This window comes from Bacillus rossius, chromosome 3 (genome assembly GCF_032445375.1).
Source record: "Bacillus rossius redtenbacheri isolate Brsri chromosome 3, Brsri_v3, whole genome shotgun sequence".
NCBI classification, from domain to species: domain Eukaryota; kingdom Metazoa; phylum Arthropoda; class Insecta; order Phasmatodea; family Bacillidae; genus Bacillus; species Bacillus rossius.
Window position 1 is genome coordinate 43877580 of NC_086332.1, and position 17237 is coordinate 43894816.

The window sequence follows — 17237 nt, forward strand, 5'->3', positions numbered from 1 at the left end:
CGCTGTTTTTTGTAATCTAAATTATTGGAATGTGTCCGAGAACATTTGTTAGCATTATGTATAGAACTAAATCCTTGTGAATGATATGAAAGTATTGTTTTATAGTATACCTAAATATATTTATTACTTTGATTTAAGAATGACCCAAATTCACACTACAATTGTTTGTGTCACAAACAAGAATATCGCAGTTAAGGTTTTCGAAAGTCACTTCCTTTTATCCTTCAAATGACTCACCATGTTATTCTAGATTTTTTTTTTGGTCAATTTAACACACCTTCACTCATGTTGTTGTGATGCACTCTGCACTCCTAGGACTTCAACTTCGCTACACTAACCCGGTAATTCTGTTCTGTGTAATTCTTCTTAATCCTTTTTGCTAGTCTTGTAGCCTACCTCGGAGGTCGGCTGTTTCATTAATTACCTTGTAATCCGTAAGGTGTTCAGAAATCACCACTAATGTAACGTCCAACCACGTGGTGGCCAGGCAGCCCGTAAACCGATTGCGTCGCATGACTTAAACAGTGTTACCCTATTTTAAGTTCTTTCTGTAATGCGCTCAAGTGGGAATTGTATCGTGTAGTCTACAATAAATAACAGCTTTATAAAACTTGTCTTTTTTCGTTCAACCACGTGTGCATTCGAGGATGGTGTGTGGGACGCCATAAGAGCTCATTACGTTAATGCAGAGGGTGCCCGTCGCTGAGAGCGGGTCCAGGTCAATTCTTTAGGCAGTGTACAGGGGTCGAGTCATGTCCCCACACGGGCGACATCACACCCAGAGTTAAGTCTCATCCAGGTCCGTGCCCCCTAGACATGGTGGCACCCTTATTTAACGTCTCTTAATGTTCCAACCACCCCCGGCGACATCAGCATGGAGATAAATTTTGTAATACATGCTTGTGTACTTGCTTACCTTGGAGAATCATTCTTTCATGTCACTTGTAGCACAGATGATCATCTTCCCACGTAACTTTTACTGATGCTACTTACAAATAATCCATGTGTGTTGAAACATCTGTATTGATGAATTGGGGTCAGAGTGAAATTTTGGTATTTATTTACATTTATCTTCAAATAGTTTTATAATCTGTAGTCTTAAGATCTAAAGCATTATTTTTATGACTTGGTAGATGATTATTTTTATTATAAAAAATAAAGTTGCTACTCTTAGCATGCAAAGGATATCAGCTTGTAAAAAGGCAATTTTTTTCATTGTATTCCTGTTTAAGAATTACTTTAGACATACAAACTACTAGTGTAACATTATAAGTTTTTTTTTTAAGTAGGTGTACTTTCATTCTAGTGGCCATCATCATACTTTATGCCCATGAAATAAATAAATTTTGTTTTACTTTTATTAATTCCTATAAAATAATTATGTAAAATATTATAATTATAACAAGGTTATTACCACAAAAATAATTCCAAAAATTAGGTTACGATAAAAAATTAAAATAAATGGAACATATTGATCTTTTGTTTATATATTTTTATCAAAAGTCAAAGAAGCAATCTTACTCAAGTAGTTAGCATTTTATTTGCACGTGTCATCTATAATAATAGAACAGTGTTGTGACCTATAATTGTGAAATATGTTACATTTAGAACATTTTAAAATTTCAGCTCTTAAATAATTTTAATTGGGTTAATGTTAAAATGTAGTTATCTTGATTTTCAACTTTTTTCGGTTACTTGATAATTGGAATCTTGTATAAAGGTACAGTTTGAGATTATGTTAACAATGACATATTGCTTATGACAATATGGCCTCAGGTCTAATATGGGCTAACAATGAATTACAAAACCCACACTCTCGGGAATTCGGCCCAGCCCGAGCAGGGATTGCCACTGTTCTGGACCCCCTCGTCACCCGGCTCTACCACATTAGTCTTAGGGATCAAATGTGTCGCGGCAGAGGCTCTCCAGTAACGCCGCAGATTGGCCGTGTGCCACATGGGCCAGGGCGGGTTGTGCTCTCTAAAACTGCTGGCTGCACCTGCCTGTAACTCCTACAGCCGAAACTAGGAGCCTCGGCCAGTACGTCCCTAAGCCACACATGCCATAGGTGGATCAGGCGCTGCACCTCAATACTGCAGCTGCCACACCTGCTCCCGGCTACCCAAGGTTAGGCAAGGCGTGCCTAATGACCGTAAATAGCCTACGCACATCCTTGCAGGTCCACAGGCCGTAGGGACTGGCTGAGTGTCCAGCCACCAACATGGCTGAGCATATGCAGACCAGATATAGTAGATAAAGGCCCAGGGAGCCACCAGGAGCTGGCACTCCCAAATGAATGCATGCTGCAGGGGCAGTGGGGTGGGTTGAGCCTGCCCTACCCCTCCCCCCTGTGCCCTCCCGAGAAAAGCTCACCAAGTCACATATGACCCAATGACCCAGCAAAGCAGCCACACTGCCACCACGATGCACCCACACATATTGCCAAAAGTACTGCCCAAGAGAAAGGCAGCCGAGATGACCTCCGATGTGCCGAAACGTCCCGGGGGCCCATACAGATTCGTGCTGTTGTCCTGGCACACCACATGAAGCATCCTGGGGGCACCCAGTCTCCTCGTACACACCTCTGCCAAATATGAAGTGTCTCAGTATCACACATAGGGGTGATGGGTGGCATCCCGCGGCCTGGTACTCTTCTCGAGTCGCTCAGTTCACTGCCGGTACAAGCCAGGTGGGCTGAGCAGCTCTCACAGGCTACGATGATGTCGATGACTGTGATGTCAGCATAAGCAACTGATCTAAGCCACTGACTAATCTCCGTACATCTAGAGGCAAGGGGTTAAATTGCTGACATAGGTACAGGGTTTATCATAGGTCATAAGCAGCAGTAGCTAGTAGTTTATATGAGAAGACCAATTCATATTGCCTGATTACTAATATTTAAAAATATATATATATATATATATTTTAATATAAGTGCAAAAATTCACAAACATGTTTGTATTTCTTTTGTTGTATAGGTGTTGATTGTATTGGCTGAAGGACCACGGACATTTTTTGTCCAGCGGTTGTCTAATGGTGAATCACTGAAATTTATTTGTGAAGAAGTGGTGAAAAGTCCGTCCTTACCTCTTGCAAAACCAGAGATAGGCATGCTGTGTGCTGCAATGTTTGAAGGGGAATGGTGAGTGACATCTATCAAACAGTAGGACTACTGCACCTGGTGCTATCTATTTGTTCAAGGAAGGGTCATTAATCTGGCATTGTGTTGTTTGTTATATTCTGTAATCTGACACCAATCAAGGTGCTGACATCTAGAATTTTTCACGTGGATTCTGGCCATCAACCTTACCATTAGGTTGCATTTATGCCCTGCTGAAATTTTTAGTTCGCTCAGTTATCATTACTGTCTGTTTTTATTTCACCGTAGTTTTTTCCTGTTTCCTAGTACAGTATGTAGAGTCTCGCTAATCCGGACCCCACTAGTCCGGATATCCGGTTGATCCGGACAGATCTAAAAAAAAAATATGATGAAAAAGAATGTTATAACAAAGGAAAATAAGAAAATACATTTCTGAGAGGGGTCTCTTGCCCTCAGTTGCTGCTGGGAGTCTTTCCGCTCATCGTTTGTTTTCCAAGAAGTGACTCACTCTATACCTGTGAATTGTTTTATTTTGTTCCCTTTAGTCGATGGTTACTCGTGCTGGTGTAAGGTGCTCGTGACAGTTATTTTTATTCAGTACGAGTGTTGTATTGTGTGCACTTAAGAGCAACGCAGTGGCTCCTAAATGTAAGAAAGTGACTGTAACAATGGAGCAGAAGCACGAAGCCTTATTTCATATTGATGCGGGTGAATCATTAACTAGAATCGCGCAAGATTTAGTATTGGGAAAACAAACTGTTTCTAATTGGAAAAAAAATCTGAAAGAAATTGAAGATTTTTGTGCCAAAATGGTGAGTAAGGACAGTCTTGGTAACAAAGCACATTAAAAAAAAAAAATTAAACCTTAGATGAGGCTTTGTACATTTGGTTTTGTCAACAACGTGAACAAGGTGTTCTGCTGTTTTAAGCACTTTATAATAAAACACAGTTGATTTTTAAGCATAAAGATTTTTCTTTAGCCTATAAAACTTGCTTTATATACATTTTTAAGTTGATTATGGTTAATCGGGACTTTTGGTGATTCGGACGGTACGGTCCGGACAACTCCGGATTAGCGAGACACTACTGTAGATAGCATTTCATGATACATTTCTCATTTCTGTAGTTATATCTTGAATACAAACACTTGTCTGTATTTTTCTTTCTACAGAATTCAATTCCATTGTTGTGTGTGTGTGTGTGTGTGTGTATTAAAGATTTCTGTTAATGATATTGGTGTCTGATTATCAGTTCAGTTGCTACTGCGACATGATCATGGTACCGAACGTGCTGGATTAAAGATCTTTCACTGTATTGATCGTAAAAAGTATAGTAGACTCCCTCTCGACTGGCCTATGTTTTAACTGTTCTGTTCTTTAACCGCTTCCACTTTAACTGGCCGCCACAAATTTAAGATGATATTGCAGAACAGTTGCAACGTGTGTCTACCTTTTTTTGAATGATTCTTGCAGTCATTGCTGGTTGCACTGTATGTCTTAGAGAAATCTCAATAATGGACAAAAAAATAATATTCAATCACTCAACCAGTTAAGCTGATATCTAAAAGTTAAATGCATAGACAGCACAGATGAACATAGTGGGATGGTGACAGGATAGTTGCAACAAGAACAATAAAGAGACAACAAACCATTTTCGACGAGACAGAGAGAGAGACTCAAGCTGCTAGCCTATTCAGTTCAGTTGAGCTGCTTGTTTACTTTGTTGGTGACCATTTAAAAGGTGGCCATTTAAGATGGAGTCCACTGTACAACGTAAAGGCAAAATAGCCATCTTAATGTCATGTCAGTTTGTCTATATTATCTATTTGACCAATCAATATTAATTATTGTATTGTAATACGTTATGCATTGTAATATTGTAATGCTTTAATATGCAAGATTATTATGTAGTTGTTGTGCTAACTCATCCAATAAATTTTTATTTTGTATGCTATATCTAATGTCTAATTTTAAATTGCAATAAATTTTTTTTTTTAGCAAAATGTGGATGTTCCTTAAAGAACATGTGCATTCTGTTATCTTTGTTACACTTAGCATAGTTTGTTATTGTTGTGCATGCCTTGTTTGTTGCTGTAATAGTAATTGCAGTGAAATCTTAGGAGTACGAATTGCACGTGATGTTGACGACTGATTGCTTATGAGACTGACTTAAGAGACTTATGAGACTTGTACTATTATTAATAGTGCTGAGCCGATACTGTTTTGTACCGATACCGATACAAACTGATAGTGATGGGTCGAGACTCGAAAAATCGAGAGAGTCGAGTCGAGCCGGCGAAACTAAACTCGACTCGAAAACCGAGTTGATTAAGATCGTGTCCTCGAGTCTCGTCAAAGTTTAGTTTTTGGCTCGACCATAATGCACATTTTCCAATCGTGAAGGTACTTATCTGAAACCATGGACTTTAAAATAAAATAAAATGTATTATTTAGGCCTACCTAGTGGAAAACCTCTGATCCAACACTGAAAACCTTGAAAATAAGGTCGGAATATTATTTATTTTCGATCGTGTATAACCGCAAACAGTGCATCCCATCATTCAATATGCACTTAATATTTCTAATTCCAACAAAATACCTTTATTTAACTATAACGGAATTAAAAAATGTTCTCTAGATTCAGTCATGAACAAGACCGCGAACATCGTTAATATTTGGGCAGCTTTGGAAGTAAATAATATTTACTACTAAACACTAGATAGCCACCATTTTAACTCTGGGCCAATGGCCTACGTAAGTCATCTTACAGCCAGGGAATGTTGCCACTTTGACAAATCGATATCAACAATAATTGAAATCTCCAACCAGTTTTCCATGGCCGAACGGAAAATTGAGGCTGTTGATGTTTATGTTTAAACTTGAAAGTAATGTTTGCGTCGCCGGCGTCGTATTAATCATAAACGGTTTAGTATTAGTGGAATGGATATGTTTGTACGGCTTGGGACGTTACAAAGTGACCAACAGAAATCAAGAGCAGAGATTTGGGAATTTTTTGAAAAAATTGATCATCAGACAGCTAGATTCAAGTGCTGCAAAAAAATTTACAACACTCCGTCATCAACAACTTCAAGTCTGATTCGTCACTTGGATGTGCATTTTTACTTAAGTGTCAGTATGAAGATAAAAAAAAAAGACAAAAAATCAAAATGTGTAGTGCAACCTTCAATAATTATATTATATTGAGAAATATTTAACTTATATTTATTTCGCTCATCATTCTGCCACTTGAACCTCGATAAATTTCCATGAGTTTGGCTCGAGTTCAACTCGAAGACAAATTTCTATGAGTTCGACTCGAGCTCGACTCGAAGATAAATTTCTTTGTTTAACTCGAACTCGACTCGATGCTGAAATAGGGTGACTCGACCCATCACTACAAACTGATATCCCCTGCTGATACACCCGATATGCCGATACCGATACATACTTCAGAAAGCACATACTGTATAATGTTTTTAAGATATTTATTGATAGTACAATAACAAACACATACAAAATCTTACAGTTTGCTTTCAAATCAAAGCGAAAATGACTTAGGCCTAGTAAAATAAACACACAGTTTTTAGGAAGCAATAGGGAAATTAAATAATATATAATAATATTCAACTAGTTTACTACAACTTTTATGTTTGTACACAGAGCACCTCTCAGATGCCACACTACCAAGCTAATGTGGTTTTTAGGTAGCAGCTCTATAAATATTTTGAATTTTTGTTCAAAAAACCAACTTTCGCAACTTTTGAGGGCTCATGGAGCTCCTTTTGTTTGTGCACAGAGCACCAGCTGTACTAAACAGTCTCTCTGATGCCACACTACCACAAGGTGTTGACAAATATTTCTGAGTAAGTTTTTTGAGTGATTGGTGAGGAGATGTTTTCCAGTACATAAGTGTTGGCTTGTATTAATGACACAGATTGCTTCCTCAAGGTACCTAGTAAGTTCTTGTGTAGGTGATAAAGATGTACTAGCTCCAACACTACTACTACTACTGGAAATTAGATTTGTGTACAAATAATGTATGGAATGACAAGTGTCACTGGAACTTGTAGCGCTATTGTAAAGGGCAGGTGAATGAAGTTCTGGGGTCTGTAACAAACTCAGCTGTTCAAGAGTGGACTTTGCAGAAGTTACATCTTCGTCACTGGAAAAAAACAAATTGTTTGAAGTATGGATCAAGCAGAGTACTTAAACTATAATGAACATTTTTTTCCATATATGCATAGTGAGTATTTAGGTTGCGAATCATGTTACTGTAGGCAGACTACGACTTATTTCCTGGCTTTCAAGTAGACAGAAGTTTCATCAAACCATTAACAAGGGGGCTAACTTCTGAAATACTAATGGTTTAGGTGGACATGAAGAAAAATTTCAGCAATTTCACAATTTCTCCTACCAATTCCTAGTCAGCATTTGTTAGTTCCACGTTCAAATTGAGATCTGGACCAAGATATGATTTGACACGTCTCTGCTCCAAAAACCTCTCCAACATAATATAGGTACTGTTCCATCTGGTTGGTTCATCGTGTTTCAGTTTGTGGCATGGCATTTTGTTAGCTTCTTGGAATTCAGTCAAACGTTTGTTCACTGAAATAGAGTGCCTGAAATGCCCTACCACACGCCGAACTTTGCTACATGCATCAGAGACATTTTTATGGTTCAGTAACGACTCCTTGATGACAAGTTGTAAAGTATGAGCAGCACAACCAACACACGGAATTTGTAATAATTTGCAAGCCCGAACCATGTTAGCAGCATTATCTCTTACAATAAGATGCACCTTACCCTTTATAACCCAGTCATCTAGATACTGTGTGATAAAATCACACACACACACACACACACACACACACACACTTACTCCCTCTCTCTCTCTCTCTCAAAATCAGGAGAAATGAAATGACAAGACAGTGACAGAAAGTCATCATTTGCCATTGATGACACCATATGTCAGTTGTACAGCTGTTATGGTCTGCAGCCTCCAAAATGTCTTTTCCTTTCCGGGAAACCACATCATACAGCTCAGGAATTACGCTGCGAGAAAAGTTTGTCCTGTGTGGTATTTTGTACCTCGCCTCGAGGTATCTCATCAGATAGTTGAAACCTGAAATAAAAAAACATAGGGATTTTAATCACATATTATTCTGTAACTTAAGTCTATAAACAGCAATTTTTAAAGTATAGCCTACATTAGGACTAACATAACACATCATCCCTGCAAGTTAAGACACAGAGTTACTAAGTTTAAACGTGTTAGGCCTAAATTAAAATGTTTCTTACCTTCTGCCTCCACAATACAAAAAGGCAAAAAGTCTGTGCAAATCATATTTGACCTCAGTGATGTTATTTCTGTTGCCCTTTTGTGAATAGGAGGATAAGGTACGTTCCCTTTAAACATTTCCAAAATATCTTCTTGTTTACTGCTGTCTTTTCGACATAATATATCTTCTGAGTTAACAAATTTAATGATTATACCATTTAAGCCTACATTGTTGCCTACGATGGCCTACGATGTTGCGGCAGTTTCAACAAACGATGTCGCAGCAGTTTCAGACGATGACTGCAATGTAGACGCCTGTGTAACATCTAACTTTAGTAATTTATTATTTACAGATGGATGCGATCTTTCCATGTGACGCTTCAAATTAGTAGTAGTGTAAGATCGCGTGTCCTTTCCACCACGAGAAACAAAGCAGTGACAGTTATTGCACTAAGTCTTTTGGTCATTGCTTTTACTAACAGAAAAGAAACTCCATGCGTCACTCTTGCGATTCATTTCTGTAATATTATATTTTGTTGATGAAAGCAGCACCCTGTAAAATACAAATAAACGGAAAAGAAAATAATGCTGTTTGACGAAATCACTGAAATAGTAAACATGCAAAGGTATCGCTAACAACAATCGTGACGTAGTAGCGATCTTACTTCGAGACAATCGCAAACGTCATTCTCGCATGCGAAATGACGACTGCGGAGCCATCAATCGTTGTTGTTACTTTCGCGCGTTTTGCAATATCGTTGAACAAGTGACGGTTTAATGTTTAGGCCTAGGTTAGAAAATACTTGGCGGCGCTTTATGTTAAAAAATGTGGTTTTCTGTGAATAAAATATATTGTTTTAAATCCTGTGCTTTTTTATATGGACAGCAGATTGTGTTGGCATTTTAATAAATGTTTATCCTAAATTAAGAAGCACAATATCGTAAGGTATGGAATTTATAGTTTTTTTTACGGACGTATTAAGAAACGTTTTCCTGTGTAAATAAATACAAATTTTGTGACTATTGGCAAAAAAAATATCTGTCCAGACGATTCTGATACGTTAATACCGTCCGAAATTTAGTATCAGTTATCGGAATCTGCTCAGTTCTAATTATTAATGTAGTGTATCTTAGTGGCATAAAATGGTAGTGAATGATGATTCTAATGATGGTGCACTAAAGTAGTTAGATATTTGGCCAGAGTATCACTTCATTAAGTCTTGATGGTGGTTAGGGATTAAAAAATTATGTGTCCACAAACAAAGAAAATTGAGCGAAAATATACTGAATGCTCAAATCTTTAAAATTATCGAAATATAAAGTCTTAATTGGACAAAAATGTTAATGAAGAAACCCTTCAAATTCTTATTCTTATTGCACATACTTAATCCAATATCTGGCTCCACAACCTATGATGTTATTATTTTACGTTAATTTGGCACAAAGAGATAACACGGCCCACGTGTTGAGGTCATTTCCCATTTCTGCTGTTTTTCCAGATGAATTTTTCCAAAATTAAAATTTTGTTGGCTGTGCCTGTTCCCGACATACAAAATAAAATATTATTAGCTAGATGCAGCTCGCCATAAATCTTCTCTTGGCAACATGTCTAGTGCTCTGTGATGCTACAAAAAAAGTGTTGGCGATAGCGCGCCTCACTCAGTGAGGCCCACCATCGCATCCACTCCAAACCTTTTATCCAATTGCCAGCATGCCACTTCACTTGCCTGACTCAACCAGCCAATCAAAAATGAACATTGCTTCTGCTCCCCCTCAGTGATTTTACTCTGCTGTTGCTGTTTCAAGCCTACGGAAAACATTAAAAAATTAAAAGATATGGGACTCTGCAAAGTAAATTTGCTATTTTAACAATGATATTCTAAATGGAATTTTAAAGTGATAATAGGATAGTCTCTGGGGTAAAAGGTAACATCACATTTACGTGTTTTTGTTTTATCTTAAAAAAAAATTAAAGAATATGTCATTAATAATACCTATAATTTTTTAAACTGTGTCATTATCAGTACTGCAAAAATATTCAGCTTTAAATATTTTATCAATACATAAGTAAATTAATTGAATTATTTTGTTTCTCCTGTTATGTGAGTAATATTGACTTATTTATTTTCACCCAGAGACTGGCCAATTGTGTTATTAAATTTTGCCTCTCGCATTCAAAAAAATATATATACAATTATTTGAATTCTTGCAATGGGAATTTTTTTTTGACATAAACATTTCTGGTTGCAATGTATGACATAGAGAAACTTCAAAAATGGACAAAAGGATGAATATGAAATCACACATTGTATTGAAGATATAAAGATTAATTAGGAATAAAATATCATATAAATGAATTGGGTTGAGGCCTTAGGCAATCTATTTATTATTATTATTATTATTACTACTACTACTACTAATAATAATAATAATAAAAAAATATAAATGTAGAAAGGAGTTTTCCGATACAAATCAACAGAGTAGGCCCCATGGCCAAACGTAGTAAATACACTTTACACTGTAACAATGAACAGCGTCTCAGATTGGCAGAAGGGATTGTGTGTCTGTCCCATTACAATGCATATAGTGGTGGTGAGGGATAACTTGTCCATTTTCTCCCAAACTTGCAAATAGTAATACAAGATATAGTCATAGATTATTTAGGGAATTTTTTTTTAACATGAGGTATTATCTAGGTAAATTTACAGTTAATATTTTTACTGTGACTACCATTATTGAGCAAGTTTTGATTCAAATGTTTTTAACAATTTGGTTACTACAACTGTTTACAATATTTTTTTTGAAGATAATTATGAGAATGTGTAATATTTTCCAGGTACCGTGCATGTGTTTTGAGTGTTACCCCTCAGCTGACTGTTCAGTATGTTGACTACGGCAATGTCGACATTTGTGATCCGTCAGAACTCCACCAGCTCCCGACATCAATTGTGGACTTGCCTCCTGTGGTGAGTCGTTACTGTGTATTGGTTTTGTGAGATCTATGCTTCCTCTACCGAAGTACTGTTTGTACAATTTTAATTGCTGTAAATCATTAAAAGTAAATTTAATGTAATTTGTTTGTTTTTGTAATTTATATATCAAACTATAATTTATTGGTTCAATATAAAGGTAATAGTAGCTCTTTTTTTTTAAATTATACATTTACTTGCTTGTAAGGTTTTGAAAAATCCTGTGACTTTTGAAAAAGTAGTTGGGCATGTGAATGAAGAAAATTAGTATTTAATATTAGAGTTAAATAGATTAGGTTTTATGGAACTTGGTGACACTGTGGTAAAACACTGGACTTTCATTCTGCAGAACTCGGGTTCAAATCCCGGTCGGGCTTTCTTCATTTCAGGTTATCACTGTCTCCTAAAATCACTTCAGACAAATGCTGGACAGGTTCCTTTCCAAACACAATGGCCGATTCCTTTCCTGGAATACCAGGTCTGTGTTGTGTTTTTGCAGTCTCTTATGACTTCGTTGTTCATGGGATCTTAAATATGATCTAAAATATGACTTTCAAACTGAAAAATAATGGGTCAAAATTGGTAAAACTAGGAGGTTTTGAAAATGTAATTTAATGATATTATTTGAAACAATGCACTTAACTATGGTTGCTTTTTGCTTAAAGTAAAGTTGAAAAAAAATTTTACCAGTGAAGTGTAATAAAATACTATATTAGTTTTGTAATAATGGAATTAGGGGACACCCTCTTCATCGGCCACCTTTTAATCGACCGCCATGAGCTTGATATGATGACTCCCTGACCTGTTGCGGGGTCTTTCAAGCCGCTGTCTAGTCCATTCAGTTCAGTTGATGTGCTGATATACTGTGCTGTTGACCGGTTAAGAGGGTGTCCACTGTAATATGATTAATTAATTTATGATTATTTAAGTTAATTTGTAATAATTATGCTCCAGGGAAGTTCAGAAAACTTACTTTGTTTATGCATGAATGGTAAATAAGATTTCAATCGTAAGGTGTGAGAAGTTCATTATTTTATCAGCAGATCTGTTTTAATTTTTAAATAGCCTATTTACCAAATTTACAATAATCCTTTAAAACCGCAAAAAAAAACCTTGTGCTTTTAACAAAATGTATTTTTTTAAAACTTTTTTATGTTTTATTTTACAGGCAGAGAAAATAGAAGTGGTTGATGCATCTCCTGGGCAGTGTTTAAAATTGTCAGAAGGGGCTGTAATTTCAATAAAGCCAATAGAAAAAGTAAGTGGTGGAAAAGGTTTGAGTAGGGAAATTTGGTACAGTGAAAAGTCTTTTTTAATCAGCACATTTATTTGGGACCATGGCATGCTGGATTGTCGAACGACATTATTGTTTTAATGGTATTAAAAAACATAATTAAAATGCAGTAAAATTGTATATAAAATAAGTTGTAGTAAGCTGAGCTATAAAAGATAAAATACAGATGAGCTTTGATCTTCTTCAAAAAAACTCGTTATGAAAATGTATCAGTGATATATGAAATGTTACTTAACAGAAAACAGGTAACACTGTACTGAAATGAAAACCGACAGTAAAATACTTTGAGCAGCACATTTACATGATTTAATGGGGAAGGTCAACTGCTCTAATTCACCAGAAAAAGTTTGAAGCTGTAGCTCGAAATTGGTTCCTGATTGCAGAATGTGTTAGATTATAAACCTTTCACTGGATCACTTTGAATATAAGCTGTTATTGCATTATTATGAAACAAAATTAAATAATAATAGCTTTATAATAGATATATACTTATTCATAATTTGCCCCTTAACTTTATGTAACAGTAATTCTAAAAAAAAAAAAACTAAGATTAACCTGTGGTTGCTTGACATTCCTTAAGTTTCCTGATGAATAGGGGTCACTGGCGTAAAATTAAATTGGGGTTTCCTTTTAAGAATGATCCAGGCAAATGAGAAAAGCTATTGGCCCTGACTTACTGAATGTTCCTTGGTGGTGTCAGGGGAAATAGGTGAATAATCTCGAATGTGCATTCTGAGCGAGGGATCCCATGTAGGTAGCTGTTGGGTGCTCTCGTGGATCTGGGATACCCTACGGCTTTGCTGTGGTAGTCTTCTGGTCGCCTCCTGTAGGCTAGGGGTGGCTGACTATATATGGGTGCGGGGAAGAAGGTTGAGGTTAGGCGAGGGATATCCACAGTCTGTCTTCGCTCTGCTGCAGTGCTGTTTCGGACTTTCTCGTGGAACCATGGGTCCTTTTCTGGGGAATTCCCCTCTGGAGGGGTGAGCCTCACGAATGTTGGAGGTTGAATGCTGATGAAGGTTCCAGAGTGGGCCAAGTTTGTATCTTGCCCCTGTTTCAGTGTGTGAATGGCATTTTTATGCGAATACTCACTCGCCCTGTCGGCTCGTGAGACTGGTGCAGGTGCAGATGTCTTACAGGGTAGGGTTTCCAGTCATCTTTCCGGTCCCATGTACACTTAAGAGTTAGTTTATTCATAGGATGCACAGGTGTAAGATGACAGCATTCCCTTACACACGGGTCTGGAAACAACACATATCCCCTACTAATGTCTTGCTGCTAGGTCCTAGGTCTGACTGTATTCTCTCGTTTCTACTCAAAACTCTCCACTGACTCGGCTGCGGGAGCTGGGAAGGCACAGTGAGCTATCTCTGCTGAAATGTGGTATCTTTCAAACACCAACTGACTCCGGTCTGATATGTTATTTCTGTGGGGTAGCAGATGACGTAGGAAAGGGTAGGTTTCTTGGAAGCTCTGGCCGCTTTTGGGAATTCCTGGCCACTGATGCCATGCGCACTCAGTTTTCTTGTTGGGAGAAGGGTTGGCCGGTGGTTGCAACCGGTTGGGTGGTCTAGGGGTCCCTCTTCGGCCCTCGGCACTGTTGCCCAGGGCAACCAGTTTTGTAGGAATGGTTGCCCTGATGAGAGTGACGCAATGACGGTGCTGGCTATATCGCGCTCATATTCAAGAAGACAGTGGCGGATGGTATGTTGACCAAAAACGTGTTGTGTTAATCTTCTGATTCCGTACTTTCCACCTATAAATTTTTTCTTGAACCATGAAGTATTTTTCCTTTTAGACCTAAAAATTTATAAACTTTTTGTTCTTTTCAGGCAAAAAATGGCATTCTGAAAGTTACTATAATTGATGGAAAGTGTGCCACAATAACCAAAATTGATGGCAAAACTGAATCCTCACAAGGAAGTGCCATTGCAGAGGAAGTAAGTATTTTTTATTTCATTCTGAAAATTTAAAATATTATTTGTATAAGTAGAAATAATCATATTATTTGGAAAAAAATATTATATTTTAATTCCATCACTTTGTCTACTAAAATGCATTGTAAATTTGTTCATGGTCTAAGTGTAACTCGTCCGTGGGTTTATTGCCCACGAGATCAGTTTGAAAATCCAGTATCAAAAAAAATGTTGGTTGCCATTGCTGATAATAGTTTATGCCAATAATATAAGTAATGTGGATACTTACAGGGATTTCTTTAATTTTTATTTTTGCTTTGTGAACTTGCCCAGATCGTTACAGTTAGTGTGTTTACGTTGTGTGAGTTTTAGTTTTTCAAATTTTATAAATTTCTTATTTAACTTTAATTTTCGTCTACTGTTGGTGGAATTCCTTCAGATATTTTTTTAATTTATTCTGTATTAACTCAGTTTTAGATATACCACTCGTATTAGCATGATAGTGTCCTATCTGTTTGCTGTTTGGTTTAGCTTAGAGTTAAAAATGATTATTACGAGAGGAGGGTGAGTTGAGTAATGGCGTTCTTCCAGACTGGTCCACTAAGTGCAAGCGGGCATTCCCACACATAGTGGAAAAGTTTACAGTGAATGAGATGACTGGGGTCAGCTACAATTTTGCTGAGTTCGCTGTGATATTTCTCAGTTTGAGTATAGGGAGGTCGGCATATGCTTGGGATCTTGCATGTTTGGGCCAATATCGTTAGATACATGATATGTCTGCTTATTCTCCTCAGCAAGTGGAAGTGGATAGCATAGCTTCATTTGCCTTTGCTACAAGTCTTTAATTTTAAACAATCATTTTTGAACATCCTACATAATTTTTAATCAGTTGTCTATGTTTGGGAATTTTGTTATGGTTACAAACATTGTGTGGTCGGTTTCTCAATATGGCGGATAGGTAATGGTCGTATCGCACGTGGTCCTCCTGAAATTTTGTTTTTGGAAAGTGAATGTGTGTAATTTAGAGTATTCTTTAATCAACATACGGGGAAACAATATCTCAGCTTGAGTATGCAAAGCTTTAATCTCTGCCACTATTACAGTTGCAAAAACTAAGTATTTTATTTGAGATTTTCAGTTATCTTTTAGAGATGAGTTACTACATTTAAAATAAAAAATGTTAATTAAAAAATTTTACTGGTTGTGTATTAAACGTATATGATAGGAAACAAATTGTTGCTCTGTTGCTGAGCATGGCGTTATTTCAGCAGACCCGGCCCATAGTTGCAACTTCTCTCCAGGCTGAAAGTCTATGTGCGGTCCCCGTGTCACCATCAGAGGTGAACGCTGCATCTGTTGCCCCATCGTCATGTACTGAGGGAGTTCCACCTGTTGCCTCGGCCATGCAGGCAGAACGCACTTCACCTACTGCGATCAAGGTGAGACTCATGGTGCTCTGTTTGGTTGGTCTGCAGTGCAGTATTGTTACAATTCCTTGAAGTTAACACTCCTCTCACATGTTCAGTTAGCACATTGCGCAGTATGCTGCAGTAAGTGCTGGCATCTTCCAGGTACAGCACCATTTCAGGTTTTGCACATCTTCAGTGGTAGAGTTTCAAGATTCATTGAGTCTCATGCCAGTTTAATGCATGAAATTGTCCCAAAAAAAAATTTGGTAGAAAGTTTTTGTATCCTAATCTCAAATTCCCGTTTTTAATTCCAATTGAAATAAGCATAAAAAAGTAGAACCCTGTAACATAAGAAGGAAAATTTTTAAGCAGAAAACAACAATTTAGCAGTGTCAAAATTGCTGATGAGTTTAAGCTATGTTTGAATTTATTTAAACAAAGCCAACAATTTTCTTTTAACTTCATGAAGCTTTCTATTTTCTTTGTCTTTACATACACACTGCCACATTTCTGTAAAATTGTTTCACAAGTAACGATAGCATTATAGTGGAAATTTTTATGTCCTTTGCCATTTGTACATTTAATTTCTGTTGATTTCTATCTACGAATGAAATAAATTCAACTCTTTAAACAACATAAAAAGCTTTTTTTTTGTGCCATTGTGGAACAGTTAATAAACTAAAATATTGTAGAACTAAGTACAGTAGAAAACCGGTACAACATACCTCACTATAACGTATTTTTCACTTTATAAAATCATATATTTTCAATGCAAATTTTTTTTTCAAAACAAACGTTTGCGCACACTACCATAGATTAACATACTTAATATGCGACGTGAACAACACAACACCATTTGATACATCAAAACACTGAAGTTTGAGAGGAAAGTGTATTAATTCAGAGGAAAGTGTCACGCTAATGTATTGTTGAAGTCTGTGCCATGATTGTTATTGTTTTTAATTTATTTTCATGTTAAGTTTTTTTTAGACACCTCATTGTATTTGTGCTACAAAAATGAGTGATATTTTGGACATAACAAGAAACTAAAGCAATTCATGCTTAAGGGAAAAGTGTAAATGCTCGGAAAACTGGATAAAAGGAAAAAGCAGGTTGCAGTTGCGAAGACAACGGCATTGCAGCGATGAACATATGTCAAATTTTCAAAAATCAGGCAAAAATTAAAAAAAACAAAAAGTATGAAGAATCTTTTAGTTGTGACTGCAAAAGACTTGGTTCCGATCACCAAGGTCTGGAAGATGCTTTGATTAA

The 17237-nt window shown here is 36.8% G+C and overlaps 1 protein-coding gene across 7 annotated transcripts in view; it reads left to right on the forward strand.

The window, feature by feature from the left end:
- The window catches only part of LOC134530599 (tudor domain-containing 6-like), a 229928-nt gene that overhangs the window by 103531 nt on the left and 109160 nt on the right, over positions 1-17237 (forward strand). For 6 of the 7 annotated variants that reach the window (XM_063365580.1, XM_063365575.1, XM_063365578.1 and 3 more), the window contains 5 exons: positions 2979-3142; positions 11214-11343; positions 12515-12604; positions 14473-14580; positions 15825-15995. In XM_063365580.1, coding sequence (XP_063221650.1) covers positions 2979-3142; positions 11214-11343; positions 12515-12604; positions 14473-14580; positions 15825-15995 — 663 coding nt within the window. The remainder of the gene's footprint in view (positions 1-2978; positions 3143-11213; positions 11344-12514; positions 12605-14472; positions 14581-15824; positions 15996-17237) is intronic. The other variant, XM_063365577.1, reaches the window with a different exon arrangement.